Source organism: Papaver somniferum, chromosome 7 (assembly GCF_003573695.1).
Source record: "Papaver somniferum cultivar HN1 chromosome 7, ASM357369v1, whole genome shotgun sequence".
Classification (NCBI taxonomy): Eukaryota; Viridiplantae; Streptophyta; class Magnoliopsida; order Ranunculales; family Papaveraceae; genus Papaver; species Papaver somniferum.
Window position 1 is genome coordinate 235,109,003 of NC_039364.1, and position 18,575 is coordinate 235,127,577.

The window sequence follows — 18,575 nt, forward strand, 5'->3', positions numbered from 1 at the left end:
CCCCCCCCCCCCCACACACCCAAAAAAAAAAACCTCCTCTACGGCTTCATTCTACTCCTCTCTCTAAATTATTTCTAAAACCCAACTTATAAATCAACTAACTAATCTAATGATTTCAATTAAATTAGTGTTACTCATTGTGGGGGCATTTTGGTCATTTTGAAAATATATGGTTAAGGGGTGGCTTGGTTTTACTTCAAAATGACCAGTTTTTGTCTCATTGAATATACCCCAATTAATCTGGGTATATCCCAATCAAGCCAGGTTGATTAAAAGGGTTCCCAAGTATATACAATTTGTTTGATTGTGTCTGTTGATGGTTTTTTGCGGGTGAGAGATTGGTTTAATTTATCACAAAATTGGTTAAAAAGACCAAAATCAATAATTCCTGGGTGAAATGGACAGTTAGATTTTGATACTGTTTAAATGGACAAAAATGTAAAAATAGGCAGGATGTAACCAGTTTCATCGTGCCCATTTTCAAATATTTTTTCTTATTTTTAATTTACACAGGATGTATCAAGTTTCATCCTTACTATTTTTTGAATTTAAACTAGAATGAAACCAATTTCATCCTTACTATTTTTTTTTGGCCATTTCACCTAAACTATTTTTTACTCGTCCATTTGAACCGTGATTTAAAAATACTTGCACAAATAACCCATTTTCTGTTAATTTATTTATGGGACTTTGTTGGGTGCACCGCATGCAACTTTGATCACGAATACTTCACAGTTTGTATCTACTGGTCATGCCTTTGTTTACGCATGACTAACTCTAGTCTAGTGGTGGCTTTGCCTTCTTGGACAACTACAAAGGCCACATATATCACTGCAGTGGAGAAAAGATCCCTTGTGAAAATCACCGAGGATAATTATGATGATGTAAATAAAAGATGATAGAAAAAATCACCATGTACGTATACTTAACCCTCAATCTCGGCTAATTTGCAACTCTTGATGTTATCAGTCACTTTCTCTTGATAGTTGAACTAAAAAAGCTAGCTACCTAGATCACAGCAGTATGAATGCATGCGAAGTATGGGTACGCGTTAGAACAGCGTCAGTCCAATATTACTTGCCACCGCCACCACTATAGCATAGTATATATGATTGAACCGTTTGCACCAATTTGGTTTGACATCTTGTAGTAGTTTCTGTTCAGTGGGCTCCAATTATGGCTTACAGTTTAGAAACCGAAAAAATATGTAAAGCTCAGGATAATATGGGATGCGTTTGCAAGTGTAATACTCTTTACACTTGTCATATGAGTGCATGATGAGCATTGTATAAGGATTTATCCTCCCACCTATACATGATATATCGTTTTGTTGATAAAAAAAAAAATAGTACAAGGATTTCGACTTATCTGGCACGTTATTCCCCTGGGTGATTGTTTGTGGCTTATCATCGTACAAGAGGATCCAAATAAAACTAGTAGTATATATTTTATCGGGTTTGCATCACCAAAATTTAAGCACCAGAAAATTTCACCAATTTGCATCCTCATTTTTGGCAGGAGAACGGCGTAGGAAGGGCTATTATTTGCTATGCCTTGCCTTCTTGGACAACTACAAATTAAGGGAGAGGGTATACATTACGAACAAAGGGCATCCTGAAAAGACTGGTGAAACAATACACTGACAGCACGTCATGATGTCATAATTTTAAAGGGAATAGCCAGCTTTTAACCCTCTGTCTTTAACTCTAGTTAATTTGTAACTCAACTTGTCTTGAGAGTACTTTACTTGATAAGGTCTCTTATCACTGGTAACTGGTGTTTGAACATCAATAGCTTTATCCTCTTGATGCTTTGCATGACCCATTTGTTTAGAGATAGATAGTCCACGGTTTTGAAAAAGGATCCTTTTGTTTAGAACTGAATCCGCTTCTCATATGCATACCTAATATTCACCATGTTTGTATCATGTAATTTCCTTTCATGAATTAATTTCTGCTGAACTCCATATTAATTTTCAATGTTCAGGGGGTTTGTCACAGAAAAGATGGATACTTGATCTTTTGACCAATGGTAAAAGCATCTTTTATCACAATCCCATGTATATGTGCATGGAGGATTACACGTCTTGAATGCTGTCTAAATAATTCCAAACTGCTTCTTATCGGGTATGGAGCTCCCATCCTATATTCCTATGTCATGGCGAGATGCACATCCTTATGTATCGACCGAAAGATTACACATCGATAGAAACCTTGATAGAGGAGGCATAATTATATGCATGATAGAGGTCTCAAGAAAAAAAAGGAACTAAAAGGGTACTCACTACTTATATGAAGGAAGGAAGGCGACAGTGCTAGGCGCCCCGACCCTTTGCCCCCGTCTAAATCCCCCAATAGGTGGCATCCTTTGTCACCATTGGATTGATAACTTATACCCCACCTGGAGGACAGCAGGGGGCCTTTTATGGGGCTGAGAGTGGGGGAAAAGGGGTCCAGATCGTCTGTGCCACTGCTTGGGTGTGCCCTATGTGCCACACCAATAGAAACACGGTATTTTCTCTTGGATTTGTAATATCTTCTTTAACTAATTAATTATCTTTCCTAATCGATTAGTGTTGTATAAATAGAAAATCTATTTAGTTAGTCATGGTTAATGAGAGGAATGATGTGACGTGTTTCTATTGGTATGGCACATAGGGCACACACAAGCAGTGGCACAGACGATCTCGATCCGGGGAAAAGACGGGGAGGATTTGGGGGGCGTTTAGCATTTTTGGAAGGAATATGTGACAAACTGACACCAGCTATGTTTATCAACAAGAAACTGCCACGTGTTTTCTACTTTCCTTTCTTTCGTTCTTCTTCTATATTATTAACATGCTCTATGGAACCAAGTTGGTGACAGTGACTTAGACGGCCGGCAAAGCTGTTGCAGTGCAATTTTTTGAAAATGAATTCTCGTTCTCACAAATCTAAATATCTGCTATATATAGGTGCAGGAAATTCTACAACCACACCCTTGATGAAATCTTAATAACAATTCAAGTGATCATCTTAAAATTCATATATTCATTCATAAAATCTTTAATTATGATTACAAATGAACCCTAATTTAGAGTATAAACAATCTTTGTCTCTCCTAAATTCCAAGTCTAAGTTCTCAAAAAGATCTCTCCCTTTACAAGGTCGCTCGGTCTTTTATATAGGGATTTTATAAAGTGGATGACAGCTAATAAAGTCCTTATTTTCGGATCTCGTGTGCGTCATTAACGCACACTTTCACTGCCCCTTTTTGCACGCACTCTCCAACTTTGCATGATCATCACACCTTATTCGTGATCCTTATGACGTCACCTGATGCATCATATCTTTGCCATCATGTCTATGATGATGATGCAGTGCAAATCCTTTCAGTTTCTTCAATGAACACTTCATCCTCCCAAAATGACTCAACAAACCCTAATAATCTCTTCAGAGATTTTCTTTCCCCCAAAATCTAAATCAAATTTTACAATATGAAAAACCCTATAAAGAAAAAAAAAAAAAAAAGATAAAATTCAAATCGATTTGTTTGAGTTGGTGAATAAATCAGGTCAAAAATGGAACAGAGAGATGAGGGGAAAACGAGAGAAATGATGATTTTATTTGACCAGAGAAAGAGAGAGAGAAATGGAAAATGAAGAAACTCAAAGATTGCTTTTGTTTTTCCTCTTTTTTCTGTTATTGAATTATTTCATTTTTAATAAAATAATAATGTAGATTAGCAATTTAAAGAGATAGCCAAAATGTTGACCAAAAAAATCTTGATGGTATGGGATCTTTGACGAACCCTAAATGTAGACCCCCCATGGAAAATACGTGTTGGCGTATGAGTGATGTTTGGTTTTCTAGTGCTTGTTGGCTCCCCGCCCCGAGTGGTGAACGATAAGCCCGATTACATTTTCATGCCCGTATCGTGCCCAAATTTGGTTCCTATGTTGCATACATATCGAGAATATAACGATGGTGCCTCCGTTTGTTTCTTAATCTTACCTATCGTTGGTAAGATAGATCTTTCGCGCACAGCGTGCCTACTTGAAACAACTTTGTTCCTAGTGCTCGTGCTCACTTGATCTTACAAGCCTGACTGGCTTGTTCTACTGAAGATGGTCGTTCCTTGATGGACAATACGTGTTGGCGTATGAGTGGTGTTTGGTCTGCGGTGCTGGTTAGCTCCCCATTCCACGCGGCGACAACAAGCACGACTACCTCTTCAGCTTTTTCCCTGAGTCGTCTTAGGGAAAGACTCGTTTGGTCCCTGTGACTATTTTTCGAAAAGGTATCAATTATTGTCCCTTGAAATGGTGAACATGTGAAACCATCCTACCATATTGTGAAGGGAGGGACTCCCTCATGTGGCTATGTAGGAAGCAGGATCGTGAAAGGGGGGACTCCTCCCTGTAGTCCTGCAAGCCCTAGGCAGGGATATACTGAGTATGCTATTTTAATGGTCGCGAATGTGTAAACCCTACTAAGTAGTGTGCCCACTCCCTGTTCAACCCACGTGACGGAATGTGCCAAGGATTTACTATTGTCTCTGTACGGGTTGCTCATGTTAGCGAGCCGGCATAGAAACTTAGCCATATTTTGGAGATAAGATCTTCACGAGATATTATCTCTGTCCTACCTGGTACTTGCTACTGGAAAAATGGTTTCGGTTATCGGTTATCGGAATAGCTCTCCCGGAATTGCTATGTTGTACGAATTGATCTTTGTGGTACAAAAGCACTTTGAAAATGGCTTATTAGAAAGTGGAGTAAGAGTAATTCGATTAACTAGGATTTTTGCAATGATTTTGTAGGTAACGTTGGATAGCTCTATGGGTCTGAACTGAGAAGGTTTTGATGGGTGCTCCACTTTGGGTATTAGCGTTAGGTTTGTGTGATTCATGAGAGGATGTATATTAAGATCTTTGAAAAAACTTTGAACTATAGATATTAATTGAAGGTGAGTTGTTTCCCAAAAAACTTCGAAAAAATTACTAGTGTAACCGTCTAGACCATGAGCGCTCTCAGAATTTATTGAGAATAGAGCTTGTTTGATTTATGCCGCAGTTACTTCTTTAGTAAGAGCGTCCATTTGCCTGGGGGATAATCCGGGGTTGATAGATATGAAATGTTCTTCATCTATGACCGTATTTTGAGCAGTATATTGTTCGGAGTAATGGTTAAGAATGAGTAGAACCACATCCTCCTTCTTATTAACCCAATTGTTTTGCGGATCCTGCAATAGTTGGATATTGTTGTGGGCTCGATTGATGGTTGCTTTGGTGAGGAAGAAAATTGTTGAGATCCCCTAATTGTAACCATTGAATTCTAGATCTTTGTTGCTAATATGTTGCATGACATTGTAGAAGCGTTGTCTGATATTTTCGTAGTTGCTTTTTTTGATCTAACCAGAATTCTAGTTCATTAACCGAATGAACAACACATTAATGTTGAGCCAGTTTAGTCGTCGTCATCGACTTTTTGATCATTGTTAATGCTTCTGAAAGAAAAGGAGAAAGAAAAACAAATAAGATTGGGTCAAGGTCAAGGGGTCGTTTCAACTCGTTTACGAATCGGAACATGTTAGTATAATTACCCCGAACGTGTTGCATAGCCCAGTCTCGAACCTAAATTCTCTTTTCAGTAAACCCTAAATTCTTTTCACTTGAGCATTGCGGACTTCCGAAAGGTTAAAATTCTCCTTTGCACATTTTCTTGACATCTTTCTGTGATCAAAACAGAGGATTTAGAGTGTAATCCTGCACTTCTGATTTTAGGTTTTTCCTATTTTTGTAATGGAGGCTTGTTTGGTAAAAGCTAATAGTACACATGTGGTGAAAGTTGGCAAAGGAGGAGGAGGAGTTGATAATGGGTTCTGGGGAGACAAGATTAGAGGAAATTTTATGAATTGGAAAAAGGATTTGAAAAAGAGTAGCTCTTTGAGAGGTGAATTTGTGAATGGTAGAACAATTAAAGGAAAGGGTGGTATCGGTTATGATTCATCTGTTCTTACTTCGGATCATCTCACTAAAGAGGCAATGGTTTGATTAACTAAACTCTTAAAATTATACTACATTTTAATTTCTCATTCATGGATCATTATCTTAAATGTGTAGTAATAAATGTTGTTGTTATCAAATTTAATGAAAGGGTATTCCTTCTGTTAAATCCTAATCATGTAATATGTGGTTTGATTGTTTACATTTTTTGATTGCAGACCCATCCAGGACCTCCCACATAAAATAGCAGACCCCAATAGTGTAGCTTCAGTCATTTTGGGTCCAGGGTTTGAGATTGACGTAATGCCTGGACCACTGAGGATGGATGGGCATGGGCTGAACGGCTTACTAGCCAACGACATATCACCGTTAGAAGACAAAATCAGGTTTCTTCGTCTCACTTATTATTATTAAGATCTCCGCAGCGAGAATGCACTACCTATTATTAGTTATGTGTTGTTTTTTTTGGTGTTCTGTGTGTTGCTCATCTAGAAAATATTTCTTTCTAAATTGCACGCTAATGATTTTATCTGGTTCATCCACAGGTTCCAATTAGCACTTGCATCAACTGTGGCATTAATAAGATATTTATCCTTACTCAATTAACTTATGCTTCCCTCAATGGCAATCCCCTCCTTCGCAAGCATGTTCGCCACTTCCAGATGGGTAGGGACTTTAGAGACGGATGCATAGAGGTTTGATCCAATAGCAGTACTTTTTGTCATGTTTTGGTTGATGCATGTATTTGCTAAATGTTTTTCTAATAATTCACTGGAACAGCTCCTGGCTGCAACTCAGACACAAGAACAAACAGGAAAGAAGTGGTTTGAAGGAACAACTCATGCCTTGAGACAGATCACTTTGGTAAATGAACAGTATCTCTAGACAAAATAAAACACACACCTGTCTAAATGTTGTTGACTACATCCATTAGGTGTTGTTAAGACAGTCCTTCTCTTGAATTGTTTGCATATAGGATGCCAAGAACAAGAACGTCGAGCATATAATGATCTTGTCTGGCGATCATCTTTACAGAATGGACCACATGGACTTTGTGCAGGTATCTAAATCAGTTGCATGACATGTAATCGACTGAACTAATTCTTTATGCTTACTAACATCCATTGTTGTCCTGCCGTGTTGCAGAAGCATATTGATACCGGTGCTGATATTACCGTTCCTTGCATATTCGTTGATGATAGGTATCACTTTTTCCCTTGCCTGATATGCCATTATAATTGCTTCTTGGACTGCATCTCATGCTGAGTTATTATCTTTCAGCACTGCATCAGATTATGGATTGCTGAAGATTGACAGTTCTGGTCGCATCACTCAATTTGCTGAAAAACCAAAGGGGGTTGATCTGAAAGCAATGGTAGGTCGATATCTTCCACTCAATTTTTTTTTTTTTTTCAAAAGAATGAATGGATAGCGATACGCCTGAAATCAAGTTGATATGCTATTCAGAAATTACGGTGCCTTTATCTTTGTCTGGATGAAGTCTACTTGATTGAACTAGGAATTTTTGCTTTAAGTTTCACCATGATTGAGGATCTAGAATGTTGGTTGGTATATTGCAGCAAGTCGACACTGCTGTCTTGGGGTTGTCTCCACAGCAAGCCATTCAATATCCATACATTGCGTCTACGGGCACGTATGTATTTAAGACAGATGTTCTTTTAAATCTCCTGATGTTGACGCTGCTTCCCATTTCCGCTGACTTTGGATCTGAAATCATTCCATCAGCTGTGATGGACCATAATGCCCAAGTAAGGATTAATTGCTCAACTACTCTGCAGTCGCATTTTGCATCTTTCTGCCTTAATTTTTTTTAATTCCTCACTAAGCAAAATCAATGTGAAGAGTTGCAATACTTAGCTAATGAGTTTGTGATGGTAAAACTGAACATGCATTATTAATATGAAGTGTAATTATGAATTCTCAAGATATTGGCCAACTGGTCATGTCTCAAACGGGTTCCCTTGACTAGTGTATTTCAGAAGTGTACTCTGTGAGGCTTGAGTTTATGGGATATCCTAAACTATAGATTTCAATGAAACAAGACTAAGTAAGGTGTGAGACGTCCTGTTATTTTTAATGTCACTCTAGGATTCTATGTTTTTGCATTTGGGATTATTGAAGTCTTTGAAAACACCAATTGGGTTTGTTTGGAATTCTGTTTTGAAAATGTGTTGTGAAATGATTTTCTTAATGAAGCTATCTCTCTACCATATAATCTTACATAACTTGTGTAACTCAGAATTATAGATACATACTGCTGGTACTTCCGGTGGACAGGCGACTGTAATGTCTATAAATATAGATAGTTTCTATTTCATGGGTTGCTTTGGCATACACATTTTTCTATTCCACTGTATCCACTTCGGATCACAAATACAAGTAGCATTTGAAAATCTAAAATGGATGGATCAGCCATCTATATAACTGCACAAATACAAGTCCAAAAAGAGGTTCAGATGTTGGACATTTTGATAACTGCAAAGCGAATCTACAAGTTATTTGAAACGGATTGCTGCATTTTCTTCTACTGAAGGCAAATCACCATTCTACTGAAGACAAATCACCAAATATAGTTTTCATGCTTTAAACTAGTGAAGACAATTCTACCCAAGACAAATCACCAAATATAGTTTTTATGCTTTAAACTAGTGCTGATGGCCCAAAATCCAGAATATCCATAAACTTAAAATAAAACTGCCCTGAATCATCCCTGTTGGACCCTGTCATGTGAAAAGTTCCAACAGGTTCACAAAAAGAAAACAGTAGTTTTAGACTGGAAGAGGATCGTCCTCCATGTAGCGTCGAAGCAAGACGTGAGGCTCAAGATGAGAGCGCTTTTTCTTTGAAGGTCCGCGCTGTATCTTCCTTAAGATTCCACTACTTGGTTCTTGGTGGGTTAGCAGTTCTCTTCCGCTGGTAACGAGTCTTGATATAGAAGTCCGCTACTAAGAGTTTATGTTGACGTCGTATCCTAGTAAAACCTTGCATCAAAGCATTCCGGCCTTCCTAGCTAGGATATAGTTGATCTGAGTCTCGTGGTGACGGCTTTTATAAGTGATCAAATGCGATTTTTCTATTCGGAAAGATTGTGTTTGTGATGAAGAGATCGTATGCCCCTGCAAAATTCAGGAAATTTTCCCATCTTGGTTCAAGGTGTCGAACCCAAATCCACCATGGACCCTATCGACCGATTGAGCCAACGTGTCCATTGAAATCTCCTCCAATGAACAACTTTTTCGTTTTGTGGGACGCCATTTACCATACCGTCTAAATGAGTCCCGCAAGCTCTTCTTTTCATCCTTAGACCATCTCCAATGCTAGGGGTGAAGGTAATCCTAGGTGGAGGTCCTATTAATACCTTTTTGTTATGGATCATTACTATGTGGCTAAAAAAAAATGAAAGTTATACTTTCTACCTCAAATTTCATCTCCAATGCCAAGATATTACTACCCTAGAACTTAGAGATAAATTAATTTTGGAATAAAGAATTGATTATGTGTCAAAAGACCTTGGGTCATGGAGAAGGTAAAGATATGACTTTCTCCTTTACCCTTTCTTATGAGATGGCATCCATATCATGCTTTTACCTTACCTTGACCTTGGCATTGGAGATAAATTCTTGGTTAGAAAAGTGCTAAATCCTAGGTGTCTTGTCTTTTTAAGACCTTCACCCCTATCATTGGAGATGCTCTTAGTACTACGTTCATGGGGTGCATACGCACTGATAACTTTGATGGCCACTTTGCCCAAAAAGAGTCTCACGAGGATGACCCTATCGTCATGCCTTCGCACTTCTTCCACTTTCTCTGCCAAGTGCTTATGAGTTAGCGTTCCTACCCCGTTTCACTTTAGAGTTTCGCCCGAGAAAAAGAAATCCGGAGCCGGTGCCGTCCACTTCTCGAACTTTCGCGCTTGACCATTTAGTTTCCTGAACGCACATGATATCCACGCGCCACATCGTCCAGCTTGGTCAGCTTCTCACAAAGCGATCCCACCTTCCAGAATTCCAGCTTCCTAAGCGAATCCTAGGTTAATCGACTAGCGTCCTTACCCCCGCAATACATGCGAGGACCCCACTATCCTATTTGTCATCACTACATAGGGGCGTCGACATAGCGGCCCTTGATTATTTGGCACCAGAGCCGGCGCGTCACAAAGAATTTCAGAAATTTGAGTACGGGGTGACGACTCAGCCCTAACTGTATACTTATCACCTCGCCTGAGATCCGGCTCTATGCGTCGCTTCTAAAAGGGCTTCTAGTCCATCAAGGTAAAAAAGAATCAAAATGAATTCATTTTTGGGCACGGACGAAAATAATTTATATGGACTCCTGGGTCCTCATTGCAACTAGCCTAAGGTGTAAAGATTCGGAGCCAAATGAAAATGCTTTCATGCCATAATCCGTGGGATGGGAAGTGAGCGGAAATAACAATGTGACAGTATTTTAAAGGCCTTTACCTCTGTGTCACATCACAATGTGCGCATATTAGAAGACAAAACCAAACCGCGCGCAATTTAGCAGGAGTTTCTATTTCCGGTAATTTTGAATATAATAAAATCAGATTTTAAACGGAGTTTGCCATTCTCGATCAGAAAAACCCAAAACCCTCATTCTGAAAAAGCAGCTTCATCAGAAGCTTTTTTCCTCCATTCATTTTTTTCAGCAAAGAAGAAGCAGCTTTTTCCTCCATTCATCTTTTCCAGCGAAGAAGAAGAAGCAGCAGCGGCAGGCGAAACGGCTCCTCCGTTTAGCATCTTCTTCTGAATCTTTGTTCTCCATAATTTTTCCAGTAGAAAAAGCAGAAGCAGATTGAAACTTCTCCTCACTTTCTTGATTCTTAACTAAGTAAGTTCTTTCTCTCCTTCTCCGGTTCTTCACCGGATGTGGTTTTTTCTCTAGTACTTTCTGCTTTTTCATGTATTGGTGAGATTCATCAATTTACAGATATGTCTGTTTGATTTGATGGATTTTTGTCTAATTTGGTGTTTTGATTTCACTTGTTGGTGTTTCTTCGCAACTGAAAATTTATTTTGACAGGTGAAATTTGTTGTTATAGGTTTCTTGAATCAAGATTTTGGGAACAATGTTAGGTTCTGAAGCAGAAGAAGAGATTGATAAGGGGAATATGTTGGATCTTAATTGGGGTAATCTGAAAGGGAGGAGGGCAGGGGATGATACTCAATCATTTGTGCTTGATGGTGTAAAATACTGTTTGTATGACTGTGTTTATTTGAAGCATGGAGATGAGTCTGAGGAGAATCATATTGGAAAGATTATTAGCATCATAGATCAGCCAAACAGTGAGCGGAAAGTAAAGATTAGATGGTTTTTTCGTCCAACACAAGTACAGAAATGGCTTAGTGAAAGAGAGGTTACTTTCGTTGAGCAAGAGATCTTTTTAGCATCGGGGGATGGTCCAGGAGTTGTGAGTATCAATCCAGTGGTACGATTTCGTTGTCTTAATTTCCTCTTTCCGTTCAATCTGCGTGTTAATTTGCTGTTTATGATTTAGAGGCTTCACTTGATTTGTTTACCAAATGGAATGTTGTGTATTTTCTAAATGTAGTCAAAATGGATAGTTTGCAATCCCATATTACCTTTACTGCATCCAAATACACGACCATGCCCTTTATTGTTGCAATTGTTGTCATTGTTGAATTGATTGGTGTGATTAATATAAGGGGTTTAATAGGAATAATGTTGTTAATTTGCAGAATTTTGAACCCATTCATATTCTGCTTCATCTATGCAAATTATTTCGAGCTATTTTTTTTCCATCTGTCTTCATATATTCCTATTCTGTGTGAGTACATACATTCTGCAAGCATGAGAATCCACCAAAGCTGGAGTCCAATGCTGTGAATGTTTTAACCAAATTTAGGCATGTGAGTAACCCGTGAGTGTACTATATATAGAAAAATAACATAAAAAACAAGTCAATACTAGTAGGTACAAAATGCCTCGTTTATGAATGTATTATTGCCCATAAGTCTTGAACATTAACCACAGTAGATAATAGTTTAATTAAGGCCAATATCTGGCCAGTTAGCTGCTATGGGTGCCTGTTTAGATCCTCATTCCAAATAGCCGTTCTGAGCATCTTGTTGTTTTCCAACTATTTCCCGAACCAAGTACCCAAGTTGCTGGATCTGCAATAATTTATCTCAGGATAGCTATTTTATGAATTGAGTTCTAAACAAATTGCTATTATGACTTCAAGATAGGACCATCCTCGACGAAAACACTCACAAACTCATCATCAGTTTTCTAGTGAATGACTAAACATGCACAACTGTCACAAACAGACAAAGGAAGGGGGAGTACCTCTCTTTAGGGCTAGTACCAGTATTATGACACCATACTTCAAATAGCCGACACCTAGATAGAACATTCCAAACAAATAAGTCATGTGAAATCTCTCTCAATAGCTCATCACATTGAATCACCTTTAAATAGGTCATCTAAAACTCCTTATAATTCCATCAAGCATTTATACCCATGAAGCAAGGTTTTCACATCTTGTTCCTCATGGCCCAGTGACCCTGGCCTTTGTTTACTGCAAGTAAAAATCCTGGCTAACAAATAATGCTGACAAACTCTGAAATAAAGTTCTTAACATCAATTTTTGTTTGTGTTATCGTCTATTTATTTTACTATTTTTACCCTGCATCATAGTATGTTCCAAGTTTGAGACCTTAGCTATGAACATAATCTGCTAGAGCTTTTATTCCTGAAGAAAATGCTGAAGCTTTAGGAACCAAATTTTTTCCCTGTCAAATAAGAAAACAGACCTTGACAATCTTAACCTCATGTTCTTTTGTTATCATTAAAGATTATTTTAGCATTCTATTTTGACATGGATTTGTATGATTGTAGTAGACATATTTATACTTGAAAACCCTTTATCATGTCAATAGTGAATGGTGAAGTACCTGAGAGTCTCTGTTGAGTTTTCCCCAGCAATCATCTGATAGAAAGACAAAAATGAAGTTAGGATACCATGTATCTTGTATGACTACTCAAGACTCCTCTGATAATTGGTTGTCACAAGCAAATCACGTCCTAAATGTTGGTCGTTTTCTATCACGTCCGAATCTGATTTATCTAGTCTTACTTTTTAAAGTCGCCATGCATAAGGATGTCTTGTGTGATTTGATGGATTTTCAATCGAGTAAACAGAAATGCCAAGTCGAAGAAGGCTGGTTGACTTCTTTTCTTGCAATTGCAACACAGACATACTTTTCTGAATCGATGACCTCTTGGGCCAGGCATTTTATCAGCCACACTCCCTGGACAACATCAGACACTCTCATAAAACAAACAAAATACAAACCTCATGAGAAAACTGAAAATTGTATACAATACAGAATCATTACCTAAATTTAACTGCTGCAAGACTAGTTGATACCATTGCATCATCTGTAAGAAGAATTGAGGTAACAAATTATTTAGCTTCTTAGCATGCACATAAATATGGTATAATAATACATGAATTGAGAAATATTTGTAGTATGTGAATTACTTGTTTCTTAGATCAACTTCTCTCCAGTGTTACACTGGAAATGATTCCAACTGTTCCGTCTGCTATTCAAACACGTAAGTGAAGGAAATCATAACTTATTTTAGAAATGTATCCCTTTCCTATATTTTTCAATACAAAGGAATTGTAAAAAGCAGAAAAAGGAAGACTTAAATACCCCCCATCTGTGGAGTTGAACCTATTTCTAATAGAGAGAAGCATAGAATCTGCCTCCTTAATTACGTGACGATTAATATAAATAGACTTAATGTTCCTTCTTAGATGAATATCAGCTACAATTTGGCTCGCTTAAATTTCTCGTTGTCCATGTGGCATGTGTTGAACCTTCTTTGAATTTAACACTTAGAATTTGTTCAGGAAGCAATTATGGGGAAATGCTTTGTGGTATGCACGTCAAAGGACATAAGAAATCCTCAACCTTCGGAAGAAGAACAAAGAAAGGCTGAGTTTGTGTTCTCCCGGACATTTGATGTTAAAGAATGCACTTTCTCATATAAACTAGATAATTCTGGAAATGAAGGTGCAAAATCTATCTTAATTTCGTGTTTCTATTTTGTTTATTTATTTGTAATGTCATGCTAATTGATTATCCTGTATCCATTGCAGTCCAGCAATTATTTAACAGCAAAGAGTTCTCAACGCTGAGTGGTGATCAAGAACGGAGAGGTAATTCTGGAAAGCTTCTCTGTGATTTAAGGTTAAAATGCTTAGATAAGTCGAAAATTGTAAGTAAATTTGTATCGTTCTACATGTGCAGAAGAAGAAAACCACAAATCTAGTGGCTCCGAGAAGGATAACCTAAAAGCTCCAGTTGTTCGAGATGGAGAGGATGCTAAAAAGAAACCTGTCAAACTTTTATATCTTGTATGCTTGTATTATATTCTTCAACCTCTTTGCATTTTGATCACCAGTGGATTTCTATGTTTGCTTATATTTTTACTTGGATGCAGGCTTTTCGTGGAACAACAATAATGGCTATCAGGAATAAGTCTGGATTGAATTTTGCTGCAGATGGGAAGATCACTGACCTCACCACAAACTGAGTAATCCAGTTAGATGCAGATAAGTTGGAAGAATTGCCCGACGACACGATAGCAGCTGTATCTGGCTGTAATATTTGGTATGATCATATTATCAAAAAGGTGACGCCAAAGGTATTCCCTATCTGAGAACTTGTGAACTTGCATCTTATCAAATTTTAGCACTAGGGTGTTAGCATTTTATGTTTTGTATAACAAATTTCCATCAGTATAAGCCAATGCATGTTTAGTTTCGGTTATAGTGTTTTGTTATAATCTGGACGTTTTATGATTTAATGTTCAAATCACATATGTTATCTTATTCATAGATAATGCTAGAATAACTTAAGTTAATGCTATATAAAATTAAAGATTTCCATGAGCTCCTATGTAGCTATGAAAATAAATGAGCTACCTATTTCTATTTCGTGGTAATGTTATCTGCAAGTTGGGAGTATTCCTAGAATTGTTTGTAAAGAGTATGCACTGTTTTGATGAGTAATAGTTACTATTCTACTGCAGAGTATGTCAATACTAGGATTGAATCTGATTTTAGCATATGGAAAAGTGTATATCATGTTTAGGTTTGAGCAATGATAATTGAAGGGCTATAATTTCAACATGAGGTTCATTCTGAACCTGGAATCTTGTTGCGAGGAATCTAGTAAATGTGCAATGAAAATAAAAACTAAAATAATTGTGCAGATCAAAAAGGAAGGATGGGGCCCTGGAGAATGTGCCAGAGAAACTAATGATATTCTTAACAAGCATAAGTTCACCGAGAAACAGTTAATTAAAATGGGGCTTGAACCGACATATGATATGAGCAAAGAGGACTGTGGCATCATATATGGAAAATATGCTGTAAGTTTTCTTCAATCATTTTTGTAAATTATCAGAATTTACTTTTCTTATATATGTAATGTGATGATAAAATATATATGATTACTATGCTTAGGTTAAGAATAAAGGTGAAATTGCTAGTCCAACCATGTACTATGCGGATCGGCAAAATTGTTTCCCAATCACTGACATAAAAGAGTCTAATGGTATTCGTTCCAATCTCTTGAGTGAAACTGGTAAAGTGGGGTACATATGTACTGGAAGTGGTGAGGATGGAGGATATCGAGTTCTAAGTGGATTTTCCTGTGTACCTGCATCTGATGAAGAGACGATTAGCTGCACAGAAGATGAATCAATTGAGAGTGGCAACCTCGTAGATGAAGCATATGCTCTTATCTTTCTGAAAGCAATGCAAGCTGCAATAGCTAGCGATCCTACAGGTGCTACAGGAGGATACATTATTAGTAAGTTAATTATGTTTCTTTTTGCTTTTGTTTTCCTTTATTTTTTTTCTGAATTGGTTATTAAATAAAATATTTTTCTAAATTGGTTATTAAATAAAGTACACATTGGTGACTAGTGAAACACATTGGGCCTGAGGGGATTACCGAACTGCATCCTAAAGTACACATTGATGAAGTTGAGTCTCACCTGAAGTCATTACGAGCTCTCGTTGAAGATGCGCATCCACTGCTGGTGACTGCAATGGAAGCACGCATTGATCAGGAGATAAAGAGTTTTATAGATGCCAAGGAAAGTGAGAAAAAGGCCATTAAAGATGAAAGAGCAGAAAAAAGAAAACAACAAAACGAACGTCGAGCAAAGAGGGAAAACGACGAACGTGACAGAAGACTTAAAAGAGCTGCTGAACACAAGGAGGAATTGATCGCCAAACGGAGCCGAGTAAATAGCATGATGCACAAGAGAAACTCACAAGCTTGAGGTAATATCAAGATTTCAGAAGCTTTTTTGTCTTTATCGCTACAAGTTACAAATGCTATGTCTAATTGCACTAAAGTAGCTAATCGTTTCTGAGCAAGTCTGAGTGGCTAAGCTTCATTCTTGTTGCTCCTAGTGTAGGAGTTGACCCTCCTCCACCAGCTCGTGACCCGCCATTTCCAGCCTCTGTTCCTGCTAACCATTTGACAGATTCTGTATTTGCGGATTCAATTGTTTCTAATACATCTAGAGGTACCAGTAGTAGTCAAAAGGGTGGTTCTATCATGTACATATTCATACCTCAGTAATGCTGGAACTGGAAGTGACACGTTATCAGCTTTATCAGATTCATATACAGCAAAAAGAGGTCATGAAAGGCAGCAAGAAGTAAGTTCCTTGGTAGACAATACAAATAACAGCGCAAGCAGGCAATATATGGTTTCACAAATGGACAAGACATACCTTGACACACTCTGTAAAGATGCTAGCTTTAGGGGTTCTCATAACAGTTACATTCCCAATTTCTGATGGCAACTTTTGAGGAAACCTGTCACTGCATGGGTTTCTGCAGGAACAGTTTTATGATAGGTGCAAGAGTGCAAGTCATTCAACTTTGCACAGTTTACCATCTCAAATGTGAGGTATTGATAACTAAAAGTAAAACAAAATGCAATAGTATTTGAAAAAAAAATTGGTGGCACAAATCTTTTGTACCTTTTCTGCGGTCAATATATTTTTCTTTATGGATTAAAAAGAAAAAAAGAAATTATATGTGAAAATCTCTGCTCGAAACTCAAAATTTGAACTCCCCTGAAATTTTGTAGATTTTCAAACTAATTTTTTAAAACCGGACAACCTACATAGTTGTTTCTAGCTACAAGCTTATTCATAGATTTTTAAGTTGTTTCTAGCTACATAGTTGTAAATCTTGTACTACTCCACACAAACCGGACCCCGTTCTCGTGGTGGTAGGTACAAGTACACACTACCTTGTGAATTGTACTGATACTGCGGTGCCCACATTCCTGTAGAATGCTAGCAGATAATGACATGGGAGTTTTGTGTGGATGGTCCAGCATCTTTGACTGAGTGCCTAAGTCCAACTTCCGATTGGTCTGCTAGAGTTTCTGCATTTGATTTTCTGTCGACTTTGCTGCAACAAGGACCAAGGGGTACTTAATAAGCCACACAGATTTTTCGAGAAGGCCATGAATTGTTTTCTCACCACTTGGAGGACCCTCTCCATAAGGTTGCACAAGCACCCATTTCAACATTGGCAGAGATAATTCCAGCTTGCAGAAGGCCTTTTGAAAGCTATATGGAAAGGATCTTACCACTCTTCTCACGGTTAATTGATCCAATGGAGTTAGTGCCAACCGTGTAGATATTGTTGGAACTTCTTCCAAAAAGGGATAAACTGTAGTTTTGAAGAAAATAACTTTTTTGGAAGGTATTCTGTGGGTTCCTTCGATAGCAATGGTGTTAGGAAATGGAAATCCCTTCAGGAATCGTCCCAGAACAGTCTTTGCTGGTCAAGCTCCTTCTGATGAAACTCATGAGAACATCTATCACCAGTTTCGAGGCTGGTTTCAAAACTGATCTTCCTATTTCTACAAGCATGGATCTGATTTACAATGCCAATACCTCAGCAGTAAACAAAGTACTATCTTGGACAACCCATCCTGAAACTGGTGATCATAGTGTGTGTTTGGAGAGCTCTTTGTCAACTCCATGTGTAGATGTAACCAGGCACACGTCCTCCAATCTTGGTGGGATGACTGAATTGAAGCCTGCGAATGAAAGTTCTCCTGAGGTAGTTTCTAGTCTTGAGAGGCTTTCACCTGTTAGTCAGCTCTTCTCCTGAAGCTGGCCTTAGCATTTCTCGGATTCTTCCCCGGGTAACTCAAGGAACGAACTGCTTCTTTTTTTTTTGGAAGACATAGTTCTACTGCAACACCAGTTGCTGTAATGCTTTATCTATATTACTACACAAACTGCAAGTTCAACACCCACTGCGAAACTTGTTGCTTATACATATTCCCCAACTATTCATGTTATGTCATCAGCTGCTTCTCATGTGCCTTTTTAGCTGTTGCATTTCCGGAATATATTACTGTCAGAATTAGTATTTGAATCAGTTTCTGTTGTTCACATAAGTGATTCAAATGAAATGACTAGCTCGGTGCTTCTTGTGAATGTTGGTGCTTACTTGTTGAGCTCAGTTT

The 18,575-nt window shown here is 38.0% G+C and overlaps 2 protein-coding genes across 3 annotated transcripts; both read left to right on the plus strand.

Annotated features, from left to right (window-relative positions):
- Positions 1-5,630: 5,630 nt before the first annotated feature.
- LOC113293514 (glucose-1-phosphate adenylyltransferase large subunit 1-like) lies at positions 5,631-7,923 on the plus strand. 2 transcript variants are annotated; one of them, XM_026542130.1, is made up of 8 exons: positions 5,631-6,027; positions 6,204-6,371; positions 6,531-6,680; positions 6,766-6,849; positions 6,962-7,045; positions 7,132-7,187; positions 7,267-7,360; positions 7,566-7,923. In XM_026542130.1, exons 3-8 carry the CDS (start codon positions 6,648-6,650, stop codon positions 7,818-7,820), a joined length of 606 nt encoding a protein of 201 aa, XP_026397915.1. In that variant the 5' UTR covers positions 5,631-6,027; positions 6,204-6,371; positions 6,531-6,647; the 3' UTR covers positions 7,821-7,923. The 2 variants fall into 2 exon arrangements, with proteins under 2 accessions (XP_026397915.1, XP_026397914.1); XM_026542129.1 differs by having other exon boundaries at positions 6,531-6,651.
- Positions 7,924-13,952: 6,029 nt separating this feature from the next.
- On the plus strand, positions 13,953-16,934 carry LOC113293516. Its single transcript, XM_026542131.1, has 8 exons — positions 13,953-14,069; positions 14,156-14,215; positions 14,307-14,413; positions 14,500-14,703; positions 15,274-15,432; positions 15,527-15,875; positions 15,992-16,354; positions 16,487-16,934. The coding sequence occupies exons 5-7, from the start codon at positions 15,367-15,369 to the stop codon at positions 16,351-16,353; spliced, it is 777 nt and encodes a 258-aa protein (XP_026397916.1). The 5' UTR covers positions 13,953-14,069; positions 14,156-14,215; positions 14,307-14,413; positions 14,500-14,703; positions 15,274-15,366; the 3' UTR covers position 16,354; positions 16,487-16,934.
- The last annotated feature ends 1,641 nt before the right edge of the window (positions 16,935-18,575 follow it).

Bases quoted from the DNA above. Each gene is read 5' to 3' on its own strand.
- LOC113293514 (XM_026542129.1), top strand. From the start codon at position 6,595: ATGCTTCCCTCAATGGCAATCCCCTCCTTCGCAAGCATGTTCGCCACT. The intron at 6,652-6,765 runs GTAGGGACTTTA...TCACTGGAACAG, and splicing joins TGTTCGCCACTTCCAGATGG to CTCCTGGCTGCAACTCAGAC. The intron at 7,046-7,131 runs GTATCTAAATCA...GCCGTGTTGCAG, and splicing joins ACCACATGGACTTTGTGCAG to AAGCATATTGATACCGGTGC.
- LOC113293516 (XM_026542131.1), top strand. From the start codon at position 15,367: ATGGGGCTTGAACCGACATATGATATGAGCAAAGAGGACTGTGGCATC. The intron at 15,433-15,526 runs GTAAGTTTTCTT...TACTATGCTTAG, and splicing joins TCATATATGGAAAATATGCT to GTTAAGAATAAAGGTGAAAT. The intron at 15,876-15,991 runs GTAAGTTAATTA...ATTGGTGACTAG, and splicing joins TACAGGAGGATACATTATTA to TGAAACACATTGGGCCTGAG.